General features: G+C 36.3%; 1 protein-coding gene across 3 annotated transcripts in view; it reads left to right on the top strand.

Annotated features, from left to right (window-relative positions):
• The window catches only part of mmut (methylmalonyl CoA mutase), a 33754-nt gene that overhangs the window by 10963 nt on the left and 1869 nt on the right, over positions 1–20922 (top strand). For all 3 annotated transcript variants that reach the window (XM_048207631.1, XM_048207630.1, XM_048207632.1), the window contains exons 8-12: positions 2426–2541; positions 9377–9492; positions 10244–10375; positions 12577–12724; positions 15396–15563. In XM_048207631.1, coding sequence (XP_048063588.1) covers positions 2426–2541; positions 9377–9492; positions 10244–10375; positions 12577–12724; positions 15396–15563 — 680 coding nt within the window. The remainder of the gene's footprint in view (positions 1–2425; positions 2542–9376; positions 9493–10243; positions 10376–12576; positions 12725–15395; positions 15564–20922) is intronic.

The raw sequence follows: 20922 nt of genomic DNA, 5'->3' as shown, positions 1-20922 counted from the left end.
ACAAGCGATTATTTCTTTAGGTGAATGCCACACAGTTATCACTAAAGACTTAAGAAGCCACTCTAAAGCGTCCTGATGGACTCCTGGTGTACAGAAAGTCTGTAAATAATTGATCACATTAATAAAGTGATAGAAGCATTAGCTACACCTGCTATGAACCACACACCCATCTTATGAGAGCTTATTTTCACACTGCTCTCAAGAATGAGAGAGAAATTTGAAGTTTCTGCAGAAGGTATTTTGCATTTTTCTCATTTACTACATAATATCATTACCATAACAATTTGAGGTAGAAGCTAAATTAAAAAAAAAAGTAACATTTTACTTTTGATTTAATGACAGCAGTACTTGGGCTGAACTACTTGAAATACATTTCTTTACAGGGTTAAATCCAATATGTTCAGTGTGATCTTTGTGTAAATATTTACTGAAGGGACCCGGAGCCCTCTCTAAACTCAGTTAGTTTTCCAACATTTCTGTATGACCTTCTGATGTCCCTGTCTGGCTCTGGTTATCAGTGAATTTCACAGTCACACTGAAGTTGCCCAGAAGATGCAAGGAACAACATTTCAAACAGAAACTAACCCATATTGGGTTTTCAGCAGATGTTTGAAGCTCCCTGCATTTGTTCAGACCGGTTCAGACCCCAGACAGTCAAGGCTTTGATCTTGAGGGACCTCGATGGATGTTTCTCATGTGCATGAGTGCTGGAATATGCATGAGTGGACCAGCCTGTTGGTTATCTTCTGTCCTGTCATGTACTTCACTTGTTCAGGGTTTTTTGTTTCTTTATTAAAGGGGTGGTTGATTTATGATTTCACTTTTTTAACTTTAGTTAGTGTGTAATGTTGCTGTTTGAGCATAAACAACATCTGCAAAGTTACAACGCTCAAAGTTCAAAGAAAAGGCAGATATTTTCTTTTAAAGAAATCGCTTTTTAAGAACTACAACAAACAAGCTTCTTTCCAGGTTAGTGACATCACTACCCTAAAATTTACATAAACCCTGCCCCCGAGAACACGCAACAAAGGGTGAGGCCGTGTTAATGTAATACAGTACGTATTGTAACACAATGCAATAGCATGTCATAAAAGCAAGATGACAGCATGACAAGTTTTATCCGTAATTAAACTAAACTAAACTAAAATATTTTAAAAATGTAATGTATTCCTGTGATCAAAGCTGTATTTTCAGCATCATTACTCCAGTCTTCAGTGTCACATGATCCTTCAGAAATCATTCTAATATGCTGATTTGCGGCTCAAGAAATATTTCTTATTATTATCAATGTTGAAGCAGTTGTGCTGCTTAATGTTTTTGTAGAAACTGTGATCATTTTTTATGATTCTTTTGATGGCAATTTTAGGAGCAGGGTTGTTATAGTTAAATACAAATTAAAACTAAAACCATAAAAACATTTTCATTACTTGAAATAAAATAATGGTTCACTGAAATATGACAATTTATTATTGTTGTTATTATTATTATTATTTTAAATCTATAGACAAAATAAACTAATAAAATTGCAAAAACACTAAATACTAAAAATTAAAATGAAAAATGAAAATAGAAAAATAAAATTATTAAAAATATAAATAAAAACTATAATAGTATCTCAATTATACTAAAATAACACTGTTTAGGGGTACACTAGTGTATGTAGATGACCTCCAAGCTAATACGCATGAATGAAAATCCACAAAACTCTAATGTAAGGATAATCACTATAAGACTTTACATGTATTCACACTCAGTATTGTATTATTTATCAGTTCCAGGTTCTCCCACTCACTTTTCCTGGGTGCTTTAGGCCCTGAATAACATGTAACATGTACTATTGCATCCTCTGTGAAATAAATACATTTGTGCAATACTAATCGTTTATACTTATATTTATTTAACATATCCTTTCTCTTATTCACATTCCCCTGCATAATTATATATAACATATTTGTACATGTATATATTGTCTATTGTGTTTTTTTTTTTTTTAAATGTATGTTTTATTCACTTTTCTCCATTTTATTTTAATTATTGTTTTTTCATCTGCGCACTGGATAATTGGCAATAAATGTCATTCTCCATCTGATTCTGATTCAAACTACACTTGATTCCTGGCTACCCAAGACAGTTGCAATGATATCCCTAGAGATGTGCCCTCTAGGTTTGTGTTTAATGATCATGTGCTGTAAGATAATAGAACACTTGCTGTGAGCTTTCGTTTCTATATGTTTGATTATCCTCACCTCATAATGAGGTGAAAGGAGCCCATTAAATCTGCACCCTCTGATCTGAACCTACAGGGTCATGCACAGAGATCTGCCAAGCTGTGATGGTTTATTTCAGCTCCAGGCATCTAGTGTTGCCCTTCATTATTTTGTCTCACCTATTGATGCCCTCACGCACTGTCTCTGTCTCACTATAGGCTCTGAGGTCATCGTGGGGGTCAACAAGTACCGCCTGGAGAAGGAAGAATCTGTCGACGTGCTCGCCATCGACAACACAGCTGTGCGTAACAAGCAGATTGAAAAGCTGCGGAAGGTTAGTTCCCTCTGGTGATGACTCACAGCACGAATTTTGAAGTCGAGTGCCTTCATCCGAATTGACGTGATCTGAGATGGTCACGTATTGTCTGTTCCCAATCGAGCACTCTGTGAAGTTACCTAATCAAAATCAAGTGCTTTAATTCAGTCGAGCACTTGAAATGCTCTATTGAAATGGCCATAATTGATTTTCGTTCTTCAAAGTCAGAGAGACTGTCAACATTGTGTTCAATACAATGTAAGGAAACGATATATTAAGGGATGTGGGAGCAATTTGGACTTAAAGGGTTAGTTCTCTCAAAAATGAAAGGTCTGTCATTAATTACTCATCCTCATGTCGTTCCAAACCCGTAAGAACTTTTTTCATCTTCAGAATGCAAATTAAGATATTTTTGATGAAATCTGAGAGCTGTCTGACACCATAGACAGCAAATTTAACCACCACTGTCAAGGCCTGGAAAGGTACTAAAGACTTGACTACAGTGGAGCGTCGAGAATACTTTTTATTCGCCAAAACAACGGACGTAAACATGGAAGCCTGCACTGTGTTCACAATGTCGACTGCGTAGGAGACTGACATGGGAGAAAATAAAGAATAAAGTCGTTATTTTTGTTTTGTTTTTGTGCTCAAAAAGTATTCTCGTACTTTGCGTTCCGAAGATGAACGAAGGTCTTACGAGTGTGGAACGGCATGGGGGTGAGTAATTAATGAGAATTAAAAAAATATATCTATTTTTTTTTTTTTGGGTTAACTAACCCTTTGAAGTCTGCATGAAACGGAGGTTGTGATAGTCTTTTCTTCCCTATTGTAATGACATGACGTGTCCCCCCCCCCCGAGCTCTTGACTCTATCATTGCATAAACAAAGTTTACACAGCTAATATAACCCTCAAAATGGATCTTTACAAAGTGTTCGTCATGCATGCTGCATGCATACATCGGATTATGCGAGTATTGTATTTATTTGGATGTTTACATTTGATTCTGAATGAGTTTGAGGCTATGCTCCGTGGCTAACGGCTAATGCTACACTGTTGGAGAGATTTATAAAGAATGAAGTTGTTTATAAATTATACAGACTGCAAGTGTTTAAAAATGAAAATAGCGACGGCTCTTGTCTCCGTGAATACAGTAATAAACAATGGTAACTTTAACCACATTTAACAGTACATTAGCAACATGCTAACGAAACATTTAGAAAGACAGTTTACAAATATCACTAAAAATATCATGTTATCATGGATCATGTCAGTTATTATTGCTCCATCTGCCATTTTTCGCTATTGTTCAAGCTTGCTTAACTAGTCTGATGATTCAGCTGTGCACAGATTCAGACGTTAATACTGGCTGCCCTTGTGTAATGCCTTGAACATGGGCTGGCATATGCAAATATTGGGGGCGTACATAATAATGATCCCGGCTGTTACGTAACAGTCGGTGTTATGTTGAGATTCGCCTGTTCTTCGGAGGTCTTTTAAACAAATGAGATTTATATAAGAAGGAGGAAACAATGGAGTTTGAGACTCACTGTATGTCATTTCCATGTACTGAACTCTTGTTATTCAACTATGCCATGGTAAATTAAATTTTTAATTCTAGGGCACCTTTAAAAAAAATTGTCAGTTTTAAGACTTTGAGGTAGCAGTATTAAACGATCAAAAATTTTATCTCAGTAAATGTCTTAGATTGAATCAGAGGTCATTTTTCTGCTATTCATAACCCCGACAATGTGATATTTTGGTGTTATTTTCAACTTTTAACTGTAAAACCAAATGAAATGTCTCTTTGATCGGTGTGAAATCACTCACCATTCTAATTAAATGAACTTGAGGGGTTCATCACATCAAAGCCTCTTCAAAGACATCTGCAATCCCATGTGGATTTGTTTTTCTGAATCTATAGTCTATCATTCAAAAGTGTGGGGCCAATAAGATTTTTTAAAAGAAATTAATACCTCTATTCAGCAAGGATGCACTAAATTGATTTTAAAAAATGACATTAAAGACATTTCTATATATCCTAATTATTGTTAATATATAACTGATTATTTCCAGGAGCTCATTGCTTCTACCTTCAATTAAACTGCTAACAGTGATTGTAAATTAATTGCCTAAATTATTACATTATTAGCTAACTGCATTCTCTAAATTGTAATGTTGACATGCATTCTCTGTAAAGCTGCTTTGAAACTATATGTTTCGTGAAAAGCGCTATACAAATGAATGTGAATTGAATTGAATTGAGCAATTAAAATTTGGATTTTAAAATATATGCTGTTCTTTTGAACTTTCTATTCGTCAAAGATTCTTGAGAAAAATGTATCCCAGTTTTCACAAAAATATTAGGCAGCACAAGTGATTTCAGCATTGATAATAATAAGAAATGTTTCTTGAGCATTAAATCAGCATATTAGAATGATTTGATCATGTGACACTGAAGACTGGAGTAATGATGCTGAAAATTCAGCTTTGGATCACATGAATAAATTACATTTTAAAATGCATTAAAATAGAAAATGATTATTTAAATGGTAATATTTCACTTTTGAACATTAATGTGTATGCAGTACATTTCTAGTTGTTTTTTCTGTGTGAGCTATTTGAAAATCCTGTGTATCGGCTGAGAAATATTAATAGCCAGTTTTGATGATATGGTGAATCCACTGAAATGCATTTCATTTGGTCATCAGTTGATCTCCTGCATCAAATCAGATAGAATGCTTTGATGTTAGAGGGCATTCATCTTTCCCCGCAAAGGATTATTCAGTATATCTCATGAGCTTTCAGTAATGAATGATACTGTATAGTCGGTTGGCCATTGCAAATTAAACAGGGTGATGAGGGCTATGGTATGGCACATGATATGGACCATATGTAGTGTCTTTTGTTGTCCTACTTTGCCCTCTGAAGATTGATTCAAATAAATGTCATGCGTTTCTAATAATGCATGGCTCTTTGTGAAGATCTAATTCACCACTTGTTTGTGCTGCATGTTTTCTATGTATAGAGCAGTTTGAAGAGGGCATTTTACTAGTTCAAATGACACCATGATTAAGGCACTTAATGGGTTTATTGCCATTTCCCTGGATTGAAAGCTTTCTTTTTTTTCAACTAAATGTTTTTGGTAGAACACATGCAAAAGAACAGAACAGACACGTCACTAGGGATGTCACATACAATTGTGTTGTTCATATACAGTTAACTTCATATCAGATTCTGAATTACCATTCTGTAAATATTTCCTTTTTGGAGTAATAAAAAATCTCATGATATTCTTTCATGAGAATTATCTCCACTGACCTGAACTGGAGGTACAGTAGTGTACTGTGTTTTACAAATGTTTAACCATTCTTCATCAGATAAAATTATGTTTGCTTCCTTCTCCCATTTATCTATCACATATAATGTAAAATGAGTTTTAGAAGATTGTATACTTGAATATATTCTTGATATCAGTCTCTTATGAGTCCCACTCTTATGTGCATCAATAAAAACAATAATGATATTCATTTCAATTTTTTCATTATTTTAATATTTCTATTATAATGGTTCCTAAGTTGTAAATATCTTAAAAAAAAAAAACATCAACTTGTTTTTCTAAAATATATGTGTCAGTAAGATGTTGGAAGCTCTTAAAACCTGTATTAAATGAGATTTCAACGTCCATTGTTTAAATCTTGAATCCAACTGTGCAGGTTTAAAATCTTTGTTCTAGGCCACCCATTTTAACTAACTGCGCTTGTTTCACAAGCTTAAAATTTTTAGATTCCTTGAACCAAATATTGAGAGGAACCATCATCCAATGACTCAGTTTATTATAGTACTTAATCTTAGTGGTTTTATCCCCTAATAAGGAGGGGAGGGGAATGTTCCAATTCTTTCCATCTTGCATCTTACTCATTATCACACCAACAAACTAGATATTTCAACTGTGCTGCTTTGTAATAATCCTCCAAACAGGGAAGGGACAGTCCTCCTCTCTCCTTTGATAATTGTGGTGTTTTAATCTGACCCTAGGCTTCTGATTTTTTCATATGAATCTAGAGATCATTCAATTCCAGTCATTTTTTCAGAATCTCTATAGGCAGAGATTGGAATAGAAACAGTAATCGAGGTAAAACGTTCATTCTAATAATTTCAATTCGATTATACCAACCGAGGGTTAAGGGCATCCATCTGTCCAAATCTACTTTTAATTCTTTTGTTATGGATTCATAATTTATAGTATATGTTTTTGTCAAATTCTTTGGTATGGTAACTCCTAAATATTTAACATTATTAGTTTTCCACTTAAAATTATAATTATTACGTATGTTCTCTTGTGGTGAATAATTAAATGAGAGGGTCTGAGTTTTGTCTAAATTTGATCTGCAATCCTGAGTACCACCCAAACTGTTCAAGGCATGACATAAGTTTAGGTAAACTGGAGTCTGGGTCAGATTGTCATAAGAATATCATCCGCATATAAACATATTTTGTGTTCATTTCCTTTAAATTGGAATCCTGATATTTCTACATCTTCTCTAATTGCTTGAGCAAGTGGCTCTATGAATAGTGCAAAAAGTGTGGCATCCCTGGCGACATCCCCGTTCCAATGTAATTGAACTAGAAACATAACCATTTATTTTAACCAGTGCTGTCTGTGAATAATATAGTGGTTTAAGACATCCTATAACCTCTTTACGGAAGCCAAAATGTGCAGTCAAAAGCTTTTTCGGCATCGAGGCTAATTACCAGAGATTTAGAAGAATTACTTTTGCTCATGCTATCTATCAGAAATAATGCTTGTCTTACATTATCTTGTGTCTGTCTGTTTTTCACAAATCCTGTTTGGTCAGTATCAGTCAACTCAGGAACTATATTTTCTAATCTTTTTGCAATTATCGAAGCATGTAATCTATATTTAAAACAGAAATAGGTCTGTATGACCCGCATTCTGTCTTATCTTTTCCAGCTTTTAGTATTACTGATATGATAGCTTGTTTCCAAGTCTCTCCCCCCTTAAGAACATGGTTAAAACATTTTAAGAGCATAGGTTTTAATAATTCCCTAAATGTTTTGTACCACTCTTCTGGATAAGCCCCCCCCCCCCCCCCCCGTACTTTATTAATATGGCCCCATCAATTTCTGCTTTTGTAATTTCTTGGGTTACCTGTCTGTTTTGTGTTTCCAACTGATGGTAGGTCTAGAGATTCCAGAAAATGTTCAATAATGGACAGGTCCGCTGCTTCTGGTTGGGAATATAATTTTTTATAATAGATTTCAAATGACCTTAATATCTCTTCTGGTTTATAGCACATTACATTGGTTTCTGGATTTCTAATTGTATAAACTGACCTTTCAGTTTGCTGTTTACAGAGTTTCCATGCTAACATTTTTTTAGCTCTGGGTCCATTCTCATAATAATTCTGTTTGATATATTTAAGTTTAATCTCTGCTTGATTATCAAGTATCTTATTTGTTTGTTGTTTCATTACTTTTATTTCTTCTAAAATTTGAGGTTTATGTAATTCAATATGTTTTTGTTCCAGTGTTTTCAGTGTGTTTGATAAATCAGTCAGTACCTTCTGTTTTTCTTTTTTTTTTTTCTTCGAGGACCACTTTAAAAGGTGTCCTCTTAACACTGCCTTAGCAGCATCCCATAGAACACATATTCTCATTATTATTAAATTCAATTTAATCTTCCTTTTTAATATATTCCATACATTGGGGGTCATATAAGAGACTAGTGTTCAATCTCCAAATGGTGTTTTTGACTTGAACATCCAAATGGAGTCTCAAATGCATGATCTGAAACATCTCTAGTTCCTATATCGCAGCCTATAATCCTATAATAGACTGTGTGAGGGTGGGAGAAAAAGGTAAACTGTCTCACAACTAAGTGGAGTTTCCTCCATATGTCAATCATGCCAGTTTCCTTAAGCATTTTAACATACAACGATTCAGAATTTATCTTTTTTGTTAAATTTGAAGAGTCTAGGGTAGGATGCAGTTGTGCATTCCAGTCCCATCCACATATAAGTGTCCTTGATACTTCAGACATTATTAGCTCAAATATTTTCTTAATTAGTAATTTATCCTGTCCTGGTGGTCTGCAAACATTAAATAATTGTTAATTATAAATAATTAAATAATTACTTCCTTTGAATCAAAATATTATGTCAGGATTGTAGGCTCTCTTGCAGGTTGTTTTAGCTGATGTCACACTAAGAAATGAACCTCAATTTTGAAGTTTGATAAAAGCAACTCTAAAGCACATGGCCTGGGAATTCTCATGTGATGTCAGTCCATGTATTGATGTTAAAAAAATGTAAATGCGTGAAACAGCCGTGATGTAAATTTAAAGTGAAATTTGGCACAAAGCGGTGAGCCATGACCCATTTTTAATTGTAAAGACTGAGCCTTTGGTGGATACTTCTTTTATACCAAATCACGATATCCTCACCTAATACCAATACACCTGCTTATCACCTACTTGGATATTCTATAGTCTTTTCACTTTTATTAAAAGTGTCCCAATGTTTTTGGAGTGTGTTGCAGCCATCAAAATGTGCTTATATTTATAAAATACAATCAAGTTGGTCAATGAAGACATTGGAAATCTTTTCATTGTCCTTTTGTCAGTTAATTACATATGCTGTGTTTTCTGAGACCGTTTTCCACCACACTGTTTTTGTACTCTCCCACACCTCCATCTGCATGATTTTAAATGTCGCCCATGTTATATTCACCCATGTTTTATAAACCTAGCTGATTCCAGGTTTATGTATGTTATGTATGGCTCATCCAGGGTCAGTTTTTGCACATCGTAACAAAGCTGTGCTTGCATTGCAGGTCAGAGAGAGCAGGGATGCAGAGGCAGCGAAGAGGTGCTTGACCGCGATCGAGCAGTGTGCACGTACCAGAGATGGAAACCTACTGGAGCTCGCTGTGGAGGCTGCGAGAGCCCGGTGAGTCCGCTGTCATGACTTCCAGATTCAGAGGGCTTGTTAAACTGGTTGGAACTCACAACTGAAAATGCAAACACACTTACGAAAGGTTTATTCGAACCCTTAAATGGGTCCTTGATTATGATTTCACTTTTAACTTTAGTTAGTGTGTAATGTTGCTGTTTGAGCATAAACAACATCTGCAAAGTTACGACGCTCAAAGTTCAATGCAAAGGGAGATATTTTCTTTTACAGAAATCACTTTTTAAGGACTTCCATAAACAGCTGGTAGGGACTACAACAAGCTTCTTCCTTGTTTGGTGACATCACAAACCCCAAAATGTACATAAACCCTGCCCCTAGGAACATGTAGCAAATGGGACGAGGCCATGTTGGGCTGCTTTAGAGAAGAGGAAGAGTTGTTGTAGTTTTTTTTTTTTTTTTTTTTTGTATTGTCACATTAAAGGGTTAGTTAATCCAAAAATGACATTTCTGTCCCATATAAAAACAATCTTGCTTTTGGATGTCTGGCTGGAAGAGTTTGAGGTAGTGCCATGTGTCTGTGTTTTACCAAGCTTAGTGCAAAGCTGCTGTTTCTCAGCGGCAGATTGGGGGATCACACGCTTTGGACATATGGAATGCGATTCTTGCCTCTTTAGTGCACTGCAAACACAAATTCAATCATATAACAATCCAAACAACAATAAAAGAATTACATTGCATGATATAATGTGGTTATGTGTGGATTAAAGGATTCTGTTGGATTCTGTAGGTGCTCGGTGGGGGAGATCACTGATGCCATGAAATCAGTTTTCGGGGAGCACAAGGCCAGCACGCGCATGGTGAGCGGAGCATACCGCAGCGAGTTCGGCGAACATGATGAAATAGCACTGGCGCATAACAGGTAGGAGCTTGCAAATTCCTCTTCCTGGAACTGTACTCATTCCCCATGTAAATATGGCTGCTTTCCTACTGTGTAGTATGCTAAAATCATTAGGTCAGATGAATTCCGTATCCAAATAAGTGGACAAAAAAAACCCAAGATTACTTACTAGCTTTTAAAGACCTGGATGAGACCTCCAATTTCATCTTAAACTGTAAGCCAACAGCTGTAAGAACATAAAATATTACCCTTTCTAGACATAGTTTAGAAAGGGTAATAAACACACTTTCTTATTAGATCTATGCAAATCCTATAGGGGACCTTTTTTTGATCTCAAAAAGGTGAGTTGTCACTGAAAGGTGAGGAGTTTGCCTCTATGAAGTTATAAAATATTCAACTTGTGTATATACACTGTGTTCCAAATTATTATGCAAGTGACATACCTGTAGGATTTAAATACAGATTTTAGTTTTCAACTAAAGTGTTGGTTTGTTCTATTTCTCAAATCTCTGAGAGTTTTGTTAAATATTTTGCCAGGTCTTCTTGGGTAAATGGAAACCCTACTTAAAGAGGTTGTTCCACATTATTAAGCTAGTCACAGTTCTCATGCAATATGGGGAGGAAGAAAGATCTTTCTGAAGATGAAAAGAATGAAACCGTTCAATATTTTGCAAAAGGAAAAAAAAAACTAATATTTTACGAAAACTGAATAGTGATTTTCGAACTGAATACTTTGGTATGCAGAGGAGTTCATGGTCGACTCAATGACTGCAAGGTGCCCAGGACCTGTGGCTGCAAAACAAGCCCAAATCAAACATGGTGCTGTGCAATATGGTCAAACATCTCCACTTTGGTCTCGTCTGTCCAAAGGACATTGTTCCAGAAGTCTTGTGGTTTTCTCAGATGGAACTTTGCAAACCCAAGCCATGCTGCTGTGTTCTTTTTGGAGAGAAGAGACTTTCTTCTGGCAGCCCTTCCAAACAAGCCATATGTGTGCAGTCTTTTTCTAATTGTACTTTCATGAACTTTAACATGCCAACTGAGGCTGTCAGTGTGACGTCATAATTGACAGCTGAGATTGACAGCTTCTCTGAGCGTAGTAGTCACTGAGGCAACAACTGACTTTTTTCTGGAGATTGGAGCTTAAACTTTAATTTCTACATTTCCATAACTGTTTATTCACACCCACATATTGAGTTGTTCTGCAGTAAACGGTACTAACCGATTCTGTGGAAGTGTGATCCCGCGGCTCCACTTCACGCTCACAACTGCGCAGATTCAGACTCAGGTTCCAAGATCTCAGTGCCATATTGGGACATTGGCGGCTTCTCTTTTCTACAATGGACGAGAGTGAAGTTGCGTCATCAATCTTTTTTTTTTCTGTCTATGGATGACTCAGGATCGACCTCCTCTGTGGTATAAACTGCTCATGAAGACTTGTCTCATGCACTCCTTAAAAGAGGTCAAATGTTACATTGAACAATAAAAACTATTTGCAGGCATTTCATCTTTTGTTGCTCTTAAGCCGAACCCATGACTCAGTGTGATATCTTCCTTTTGACCCTTATGGCATCATCATTGTTATTGTCAAAAAGCACTAAATGTAACTGGATTTATCTTTAGCTGCTGAATTGATGATAAATCAGGATGGCTCAGACAGAGAAAAGCTCACTGTATCTTTGTATTTGTGTGTCTTAAGGATTTTCTGAAGTCAGATGAAAGCATGTCTACCCACCCCAATGTGACCTCAGTTTTAGTTTTTTTTAATATTTCTATAAAGTTTTATTTTAGTTTTTGTAATTTTAGCACTTCAACTTACTTCAGTTGCCAATGCAACATTTATTTATCTAATATTTATATGTTATTCATTTTGAAAAACTCATTTCAAAACTCATTTCATTACTGAAAACGGGTTTATTTCAGTTACAGAATAAAAATGTATGTTTTTTTGTTAAATTTTATTAACGAGGACAGCATTAGTTAAAGTCCTTTGGAAGCAAAAATATATAAAGTAACCAACCACAGTTTCTTCTTTTAAAGGGAAACCCAAAACATAATTCTCACCCTCATGTAGTTCCAAACTCATGTGACTTTCAGCACAAAATGACAATTTTCAAGCTTCAAAAACGACACAGAAGCACCATTAAAATTGTTTGAAACATCATCTTATTTTATAAAGTCAGTATGTTGATGGTATCATCCCATGTGCTCTTGTTTCTCAGAATCGTACAGTTCAAAAAGCATGAAGGCAGAAATCCCCGTCTGCTCGTGGCCAAAATGGGACAGGACGGTCATGATAGAGGGGCAAAGGTCATCGCCACTGGATTCGCAGACCTTGGGTTTGATGTGGACGTCGGCCCACTTTTCCAGGTATGAAAGAGACGGTAGCGGTCATGGTGCATCTCTACTTTTTTGTAGTTTTTATTTGCATACATGAATAATCGCTCATAAGTGTGGGTAAAAATATCTCCTCTCCTCTCTGAAAGTCATCCATGTGTCAAAGACGATCAAGTCGTCAGGTCATGGAGCTTAACTTTTCTTAATCGTGTTTATCTCCCACATTTTAGCACTCATGTTTCCATTAAAGACCAGACAAGTCTATCATCAATTAAGAGATCCTTTCTGAACCATAGACATCAAAAACATTCAATCCATGGCTGAGCAGATCAAATGCATACCTCTGAGTTAAGCTCCCATTTCTTCCGTTTTCACATTAAGAATAATCCGGTTTTCTCTTTTGTGCTCCATGAATACTCAGTGCCACCCTGGACAAAAATATTTCTTCATCAGATTGTGATGTTCATTTGAAAAGCCAATGTCTCTCTGACCCCGAACGCATTAATATACATCACTGTTCAAAGGTTTGGATTCAGTAAGATATTTGATCAAAAATACAGTAAAAACAGTAATATTGTGAAATATTACAATTTCAAATTAATGTTTTCTTTTTTTATATATACATTAAATTGTAATTTATTCCTGTGATGAGAAAGCTGAATTACTCCAGTCTTCAGTGTAGGGTTGTCAAAATGTTTTGAAATTTGAAAAATGTGATAATACCAGCATTTCCCCCTAGCATTTTGAGCGCTGTTGAGTGGATTCTTAAACGCCTCTGATTGGCCATCGTGTTCACGTGCTCAACAGGTATGTCTGTGTTTGGCTACAATGATCAATGCTTCAAAAACATGTAGCGTGGGTATGGAAAGTATTCAGACCCCCTTAAATTTTTCACTCTTTGTTATATTGCAGCCATTTGCTGAAATCATTTAAGTTCATTTTTTTTCCTCATTAACGTACACACAGCACCCAATATTGACAGAAAAACACAGAATTGTTGACATTTTTGCAGAATTATTAAAAAAGAAAAACTGAAATATCACATGGTCCTAAGTATTCAGACCCTTTGCTGTGACACTCATATATTTAACTCGGGTGCTGTCCATTTCTTCTGATCATCCTTGAGATGGTTCTGCACCTTCATTTGAGTCCAGCTGTGTTTGATTATACTGATTGGACTTGATTAAGAAAGCCACACACCTGTCTATATAAGACCTTACAGCTCACAGTGCATGTCAGAGCAAATGAGAATCATGAGGTCAAAGGAACTGCCTGAAGAGCTCAGAGACAGAATTTTGGCAAGGCACAGATCTGGCCAAGGTTACAAAAAACATATAAATAGACATCTTTGACGGTCTTCACCAAGCACTTACACAAATACACACGGGAGCATTTGAAAGCAGGCGTCTATCGGTGGATATATTAGCCAATCACAGGCATATCTGTTGAGTGCGTGAACACGATGGCCAATCAGAGGTGTTTAAGAATCCGCTCAACAGTGCTCGAAATGCTGGTATTGTCACATTGTCACGACTTGGTACCGAAGTCGGTACTTTTGACAACCTTACTTTAGTGTCACATGATTTTTTTCAGGATACATTCAAAAGAACAGCATTTATTTGAAATAGAAACTTTGTACATTTTAAATTAACTGTACTGTCAGTTTTAGGCAATTTAAAGGGGACCTATTATGCCACATTCACTTTTACATGGTGTTTGAACATAAATGTGTGTTGGCAGTACAACCACCTTATAATGATAAAAATCCACCCACTCCTTTTTTTTATAATCCCCATAAATCCTAAGCAGTGTCTCAGAACAAGCCGTTTGCAGATTGTTGCTTTTGTTACATCACAAATGTTTGGGCCCTGCCCACAACTGCTGATGGACTCTGCCCTATTAGCATAGACCCCAGCCTGAGCATGTTTATGTCCTCACCAGAGCATTTAATAGCAGCATTCATGTAAGAATTTTTTCTTATTAAAGCTGCTAAGTTATTCAGTCAAGAGCAGTGAGTGATTTACTTTTTTTGTTTTGTTGTTTAATAGCATATATAGCAGTACTGTATGTATATTACACTGCTTTCATTTGAACACACAGATCTAATATACACATGCAATTTCTTTACCTGTTGTTTACGTTCACAGACATAATCGACTGTGTTTATGTGAACTTTATGTGTTTGTATGAAAGAGAACTTAGTTTACAGACAGCTTTCTCTGCGCATACTTTAGATCATGTGTGTGCTCAGAAAACTATATATCAGAAGTTTAGACTGAGACTAGATATGGCTAAAAAAGCATGCAAATAATTAACTTTCATGATTGCGAAGAACTGCATTGTCACATGAACTTGGCCACTATAGAGATGATAATCAAAACCAAACAGATGTTTTGTTAGTGTTTGGCAAAGTATCCGCGGCATGAGCTCAAAAATGTGAATTTACAACACAGTATAATAAATAATCTGTGGGGTATTTTGAGCTGAAACTTTACAGACACATTCTGGGGATACCAGGTCCTCTTTAATGCATCGTTGCTGAATAAAAGCATTAATTTCTTTCATTTAAAAAAACAAAAAACAAAAAAACTACTGACCCTAAACTTTTCAACGATAGTGTACATTCATAGTGTATTTAGGAGCCACAGACTAATAATTGTCACTTCACTGTGGATTAATTCTGTGTTGTGTCCGTTGATGACAGACCCCGCTGGAGGTCGCCCAACAGGCCGTGGATGCAGATGTGCATTGTGTGGGGGTCAGCACACTGGCAGCTGGACACAAGACACTTGTGCCCGAACTCATCAAAGAGCTGCGTAACCTCAACCGGCCGGATATCATGGTGATCTGCGGAGGGGTCATACCGCCACAGGTAACACCTGACTCCTGACAGACAGCTAGGGATATGAGCAGAGGCACAGTGTGAGATGAATTGCTGCTTACAGAGGCACAGAATTGTGTCTCTTAGAATGAAAACACAGATTTCACAAAACGGATCACAAAGAAAGCGGAGTATGAAAATTGCTATCAGAATTTGAAGCCATTATTCTTAGTCAGTTAGCTGGTGTAGTTACTACTTTGCCTTACACCATATCCTAATGCAACGCCGCCCGTGACATGCGATAAAAGGTATGTTTTCCATGTTAATCAGAGTTTTTGTCCTAACTAGCTGTGATATGTTGCGTGACCAGGGATTCTATTTTAAAAACGGTTTCTATTACTGCGATGTCGCTGCTTGAACAACAAAATTCAAAGTATGACAGTTTATAATCTCAGGTTACAGGTACTGATTTTTTTTTTATTTAATGTTAAAAGAATATCATTTTGCATGAACTTTTATAGCCGTACTGAAAATGACAATGGATAATTCACCTCAGACCTTAGGTGCATCCCAATTCGAGTATTTATGCACTATCCGGTGCCATTTTGTAGAGTAAATAGTGCAAGTACTGTGTTCAAACTGAAAAATCCAAAAAGAAAAAGTGCACTTTAACTTTAACACTGTTAATTAAAGGGTTAGTTCACCCAAAAATGAAAATGATGTCATTAATGACTCACCCTCATGTCGTTCCAAACCCGTAAGACCTCCGTTCATCTTCGGAACACAGTTTAAGATATTTTAGATTTAGTCCGAGAGCTTTCTGTCCCTCCATTGAAAATGTTTGTACGGTAGACTGTCCATGTCCAGAAAGGTAATAAAAACATCATCAAAGTAGTCCATGTGACATCAGTGGGTTAGTTAGAATTTGTTGAAGCATCGAAAATACATTTTGGTCCAAAAATAATAAAAACTACAACTTTATTCAGCATTGTATTCTCTTCTGGAATCCTTTTCATTGAACTTATTCCATTGAACTGATTCCATTGAATTGATTCCGTTGAACTGATTCCATTGAATCCTTTCATCTGTCGGCGTTAGTAACGCACTTTTACGTCGCCGTGGTTGTTTTTGGCGATTAGGACATCCGCGACATTTTGAAGCATCGAAAATACATTTTGGTCCAAAAAATAACAAAAACTACGACTTTATTCAGCATTGTATTCTCTTCCGGGTCTGTTGTTCATCCAGGTTCACGACTCGGGTTCAGTGAACCGCAGCGCACTGCTGACGTAAGACGCTGCTGACGTGTTATCCGGTGCGCCCGAGCATCGTTTACAGTCTGAGGGAGACGCACGCTGTATTCAAGCTATTCTACATTGTTTGTATTTTGATATTGCTATATTTTTTAAAATGGTGCATAAGTGTGCATGTCGCGGATGTCCTAATTGCCAAAAACAACCACGGCGACGTAGAAGTGCATTACCAATGCAGACAGATGAAAGGATTCAATGGAATCAATTCAATGGAATCAATTCAATGGAATCAATTCAATGGAATCAGTTCAATGGAATCAATTCAATGTAAAAGGATCCCTGAAGAGAAGGCAATGCTGAATAAAGTCATAGTTTTTGTTATTTTTGGACCAAAATGTATTTTCGATGCTTCAAAAAATTCTAACTAACCCACTGATGTCACATGGACTACTTTGATGATGTTTTTATTACCTTTCTGGACATGGACAGTATACCGCACATAAAATATCTTAAACTGTGTTCCGAAGATGAACGGAGGTCTTACGGGTTTGGAACGACATGAGGGTGAGTCATTAATGACATAATTTTCATTTTTGGGTGAACTAACCCTTTAAAGTGCATCATCCGGGTATTTAAAGTGTGACACACTCAACTGTCGCAGCTTTAGGGTGTGTTCACACTTGGCAGGTTTGGTTCTATTAAAACAAACTCTGGTGCGATTGCTCTGTTAGTGCAGTTCATTTGAATAAGTGTGAACGCTGCCATCCGAACCCTGGTGCACACCAAACTCTTCCAAAATGAACTCTGGTGCAGTTCGACTGAAATATGAACACAGCACAGACCAAAGACATGATGTCACAAGATGCAGCCATAAAAGGACAGAATGCTCAAGCATACCTGTTTTTTTTCTTGTCATAGTCGTGCTGTTGCCCATCTCAGTTGGATACAAGCATAATTCTGTCATTTATTACTTACCCTCATGCCGTTCCACACCCGTAAGACCTTCATTCATCTTCAGAATACAAATTATATTACTCATATGAACTGATTTAAATATGTTTTTAGTACATTTATGGATCTTGAGAGAGGAAGTGTCATGGCTCCCTATGGAGGCCTCACGAGCCATTGGATTTCAACTAAAATATCTTAATTTGTGTTCCGAAGATTAACGAAGGTCTTACGGGTGTGGAACGGCATGAGGGTGAGTAATAAATGACAGAATTTTGGGGTGAACTAACCCTTTAACTCCTTCACACATTTTATAAGGTCTAAAATGTCTGCTCCATCATATATCATCATATGTACGCACATACAATGAACGCATGTAGACCAGCACACAGCATTGTATTAGAAGTTTGACAAGTTCCGTCGCAAAATATGCATCATAAAAGCTGTTGTTGTATCTTTAGGTTTGGTGTTAAAAAAGACAAGTGTGAACACTAACGCCCTGTTGCTTACACTAGAGTGTTTTCATTTTAAAACATCATTTTAAAATGAAAACGATTCCCGTCTACACTGGCATTTCCACAGCACTTCTTCTTCTATACTACTCGACTGAAAACGCATGTCACATGACCGTTCATGCACACTGGGCATGCGCGTACAAAGTAAACAGTTGTCTCTTGTGCATGTAGGTAGCTGCAGTATTAAAAAGAGTTTATTAGATTTTAACTGCACAATGGCTGCTAAAAATGACAACAAAGCCAGCAAAGATTGCAGTTCAGTCTCCATGTTATTGTTTACATGGTCATCAAGAATACGAAGAGCGAACATGGGCGGCCACGGCATCATTTTCAAAAGTCTCCGTTTTGGTCCGTTTACACTGAAACGCAACCCTGGCGTTTTCAAACTAAAACAGGGTCTGCAGCATTTTCGTAAGTCTCCGTTTTTGTGGTTAATGCCGACGTAGTGTAAACGACAGGCGTAACCATAGCAAAATTTATGCGTTTTAAAACGAAAACACACTAGTGTAAACGTGGCCTAAGCGAACCAGGACTAAATGTATAGCTTTCTATTTTGGTCCGGACCAAAAGAGCCAAGAGAACAAACTATAAGTGTGAACACACCCTTAATTACATATCAGAGGGGGAGGGGTTATCAGACTCTGAATGCTGGATGTCAGAATAACCTTATAAAACTCATGCACTACAAAGTTGAGTACGTAGTGTGTAAGTACATGGTGTATAGTGTGTCGTTTGGGACACAACTCTTGGAAAATAAATGAAAGGAAACAACATTGTTCAAACTCAGTGTGCATATTCTATTACAGACTGTTTTAGTCACTCAGAATGTATATTTTAATCATGTTAAAATGGTGTAATATTTATGATTTTGATTATGTGCTTATCCGTTTTGTTGCATATGCAGTGCACTTACAGAGAGACTCCGCCCACAGGCTCTTCTGATTGATTGTATTTTGATTGATTTTGTCACGTCTGGTGTGGACAGATAAAATTACTTGTTGCTAGAATCTCAATGGATCTGGTTAAGACACCGTGTTAGATGTCTACACCCCAGATAGCCTGTCTGTTTATCCTGAGGTTTGCCGCAGCCTGCCAGATCCAGGCCGTATCCAGATGAGATGAAGGACGTGCGCCTAGACATGACGATAACGTAGCCCTGACGTTTCAACTAAATTATCCCCTGCGAAGGCTTCTTTCCCTTTCCTTTCATTATGTATATATAAAACATTGTCAAAATTATTCCAGTTCGCATAGATCCACGGACACAACAAATTTTACTGTATTATGCGGACCAGACAAGTAATTTGGCAAATATCACTTTTTTTTAAAAAAGACCAAGCTTCTGCACGCATACACACTCAAACACGCAAGCCTATAGACTAAACACGTAAACGAACGGCAAGAATGCATTAAAGGTATTTTTTCAGTAGGAAAGGTGTCATTTAAGCGGCCCCTAAAGTAATAATTAGCAATTTTTACAACGGAAGTGATTCAATCAAAAACCAACTTTAGCTTGATAATAATTTTCCTATTGTCACTGTGAAGCGGCTTTGAAAAAATATGTATTGTGAAAAGCGCTATATAAATGAAGATGACTTGATAGCCTTATAATGTTTTAAGAGCTGTTATCTTTGTTTCGATATGGACAAAATTGAACTTAAATTATCTGTCTAGAACCAAAGGCATTGATGTAGATTAGACTTGACTGAACCTAATGTGTATTCATTCAGAAAGTTCACCATACACAATGTGTAAGGAAAAGATAAGAAACATCATTTTTATGGCAGAAATGTCAAGGTTTTTCCCTCTATTGATCATTAAATCTTTGAATCTCAGTGCAAAAAGTCAGATGACCTTTTTTGTATTGATTAATGAAGCAGTAAGTCATGATGAAAGGAGACGTATAACATTGATTTCAACATGATTAAGGGTTGTTGGGCACGACACATAGGGCGCTTGTGCCTGCCGAGTAACATGATAAAAAAATCAATCTAATAAGCATTCTGACCTTTTTATATTGAATTTGAATTTATATTGAATTCGAATTGCATGTTTTACTTTTGCACAAAGTCTCTTATGCTTATTTGATAAAATAATATTATGAAATATTATTTATTTATTATTAAATTATTTAGAATAACTATTTTCAATTGTAATATACTTTAAAAAGTAATTTATTCCTGTGATGGCAAAGCTGAATTACGTCAGTCTTCAGGGTCACATGATCCTTCATAAATTATTTTAATATTTGCTGCTCAAGAAATTATTATTATTTACTATCTTTACTGTCACTTTTAAACAATTTAATGCATCCTTCCTGAATTAAAGTATTAATTTCTTTAAAAAACATCTTACTGATCCCAACATTTTGAACACTAGTGTATGTTTAAATCATCTAATCTAATAGTAATAACCCTGTTTTTCAGCCTGATTAATAATAATAACACTGTTGTTTGTGTTCATTCAGATCAAATAATTAACTAAAGCCCAAGTTGGATTCAAACACAATTAAACACGCTTGCTTTCATCTTTTTTGATCTTCGACCAGAGACCGTTTGATCTCCCAGCAGATAAATTTACATCTAGATCATTGATTCATTCAAGTATAGGTCCGTACTCATTCGCAGTGAAGTGTAATTAGATTTATAAGGTCAGTCTACGCATTCTTAATGATCTCCTAGCTAGTGTAAATGA

This window comes from Megalobrama amblycephala, linkage group LG11, assembly GCF_018812025.1.
Source record: "Megalobrama amblycephala isolate DHTTF-2021 linkage group LG11, ASM1881202v1, whole genome shotgun sequence".
In the NCBI taxonomy this organism is placed as follows: Eukaryota; Metazoa; Chordata; class Actinopteri; order Cypriniformes; family Xenocyprididae; genus Megalobrama; species Megalobrama amblycephala.
The sequence above is the reverse complement of the archived record's forward strand: the minus strand, read 5'-3'. Positions and strand labels throughout refer to the sequence as shown.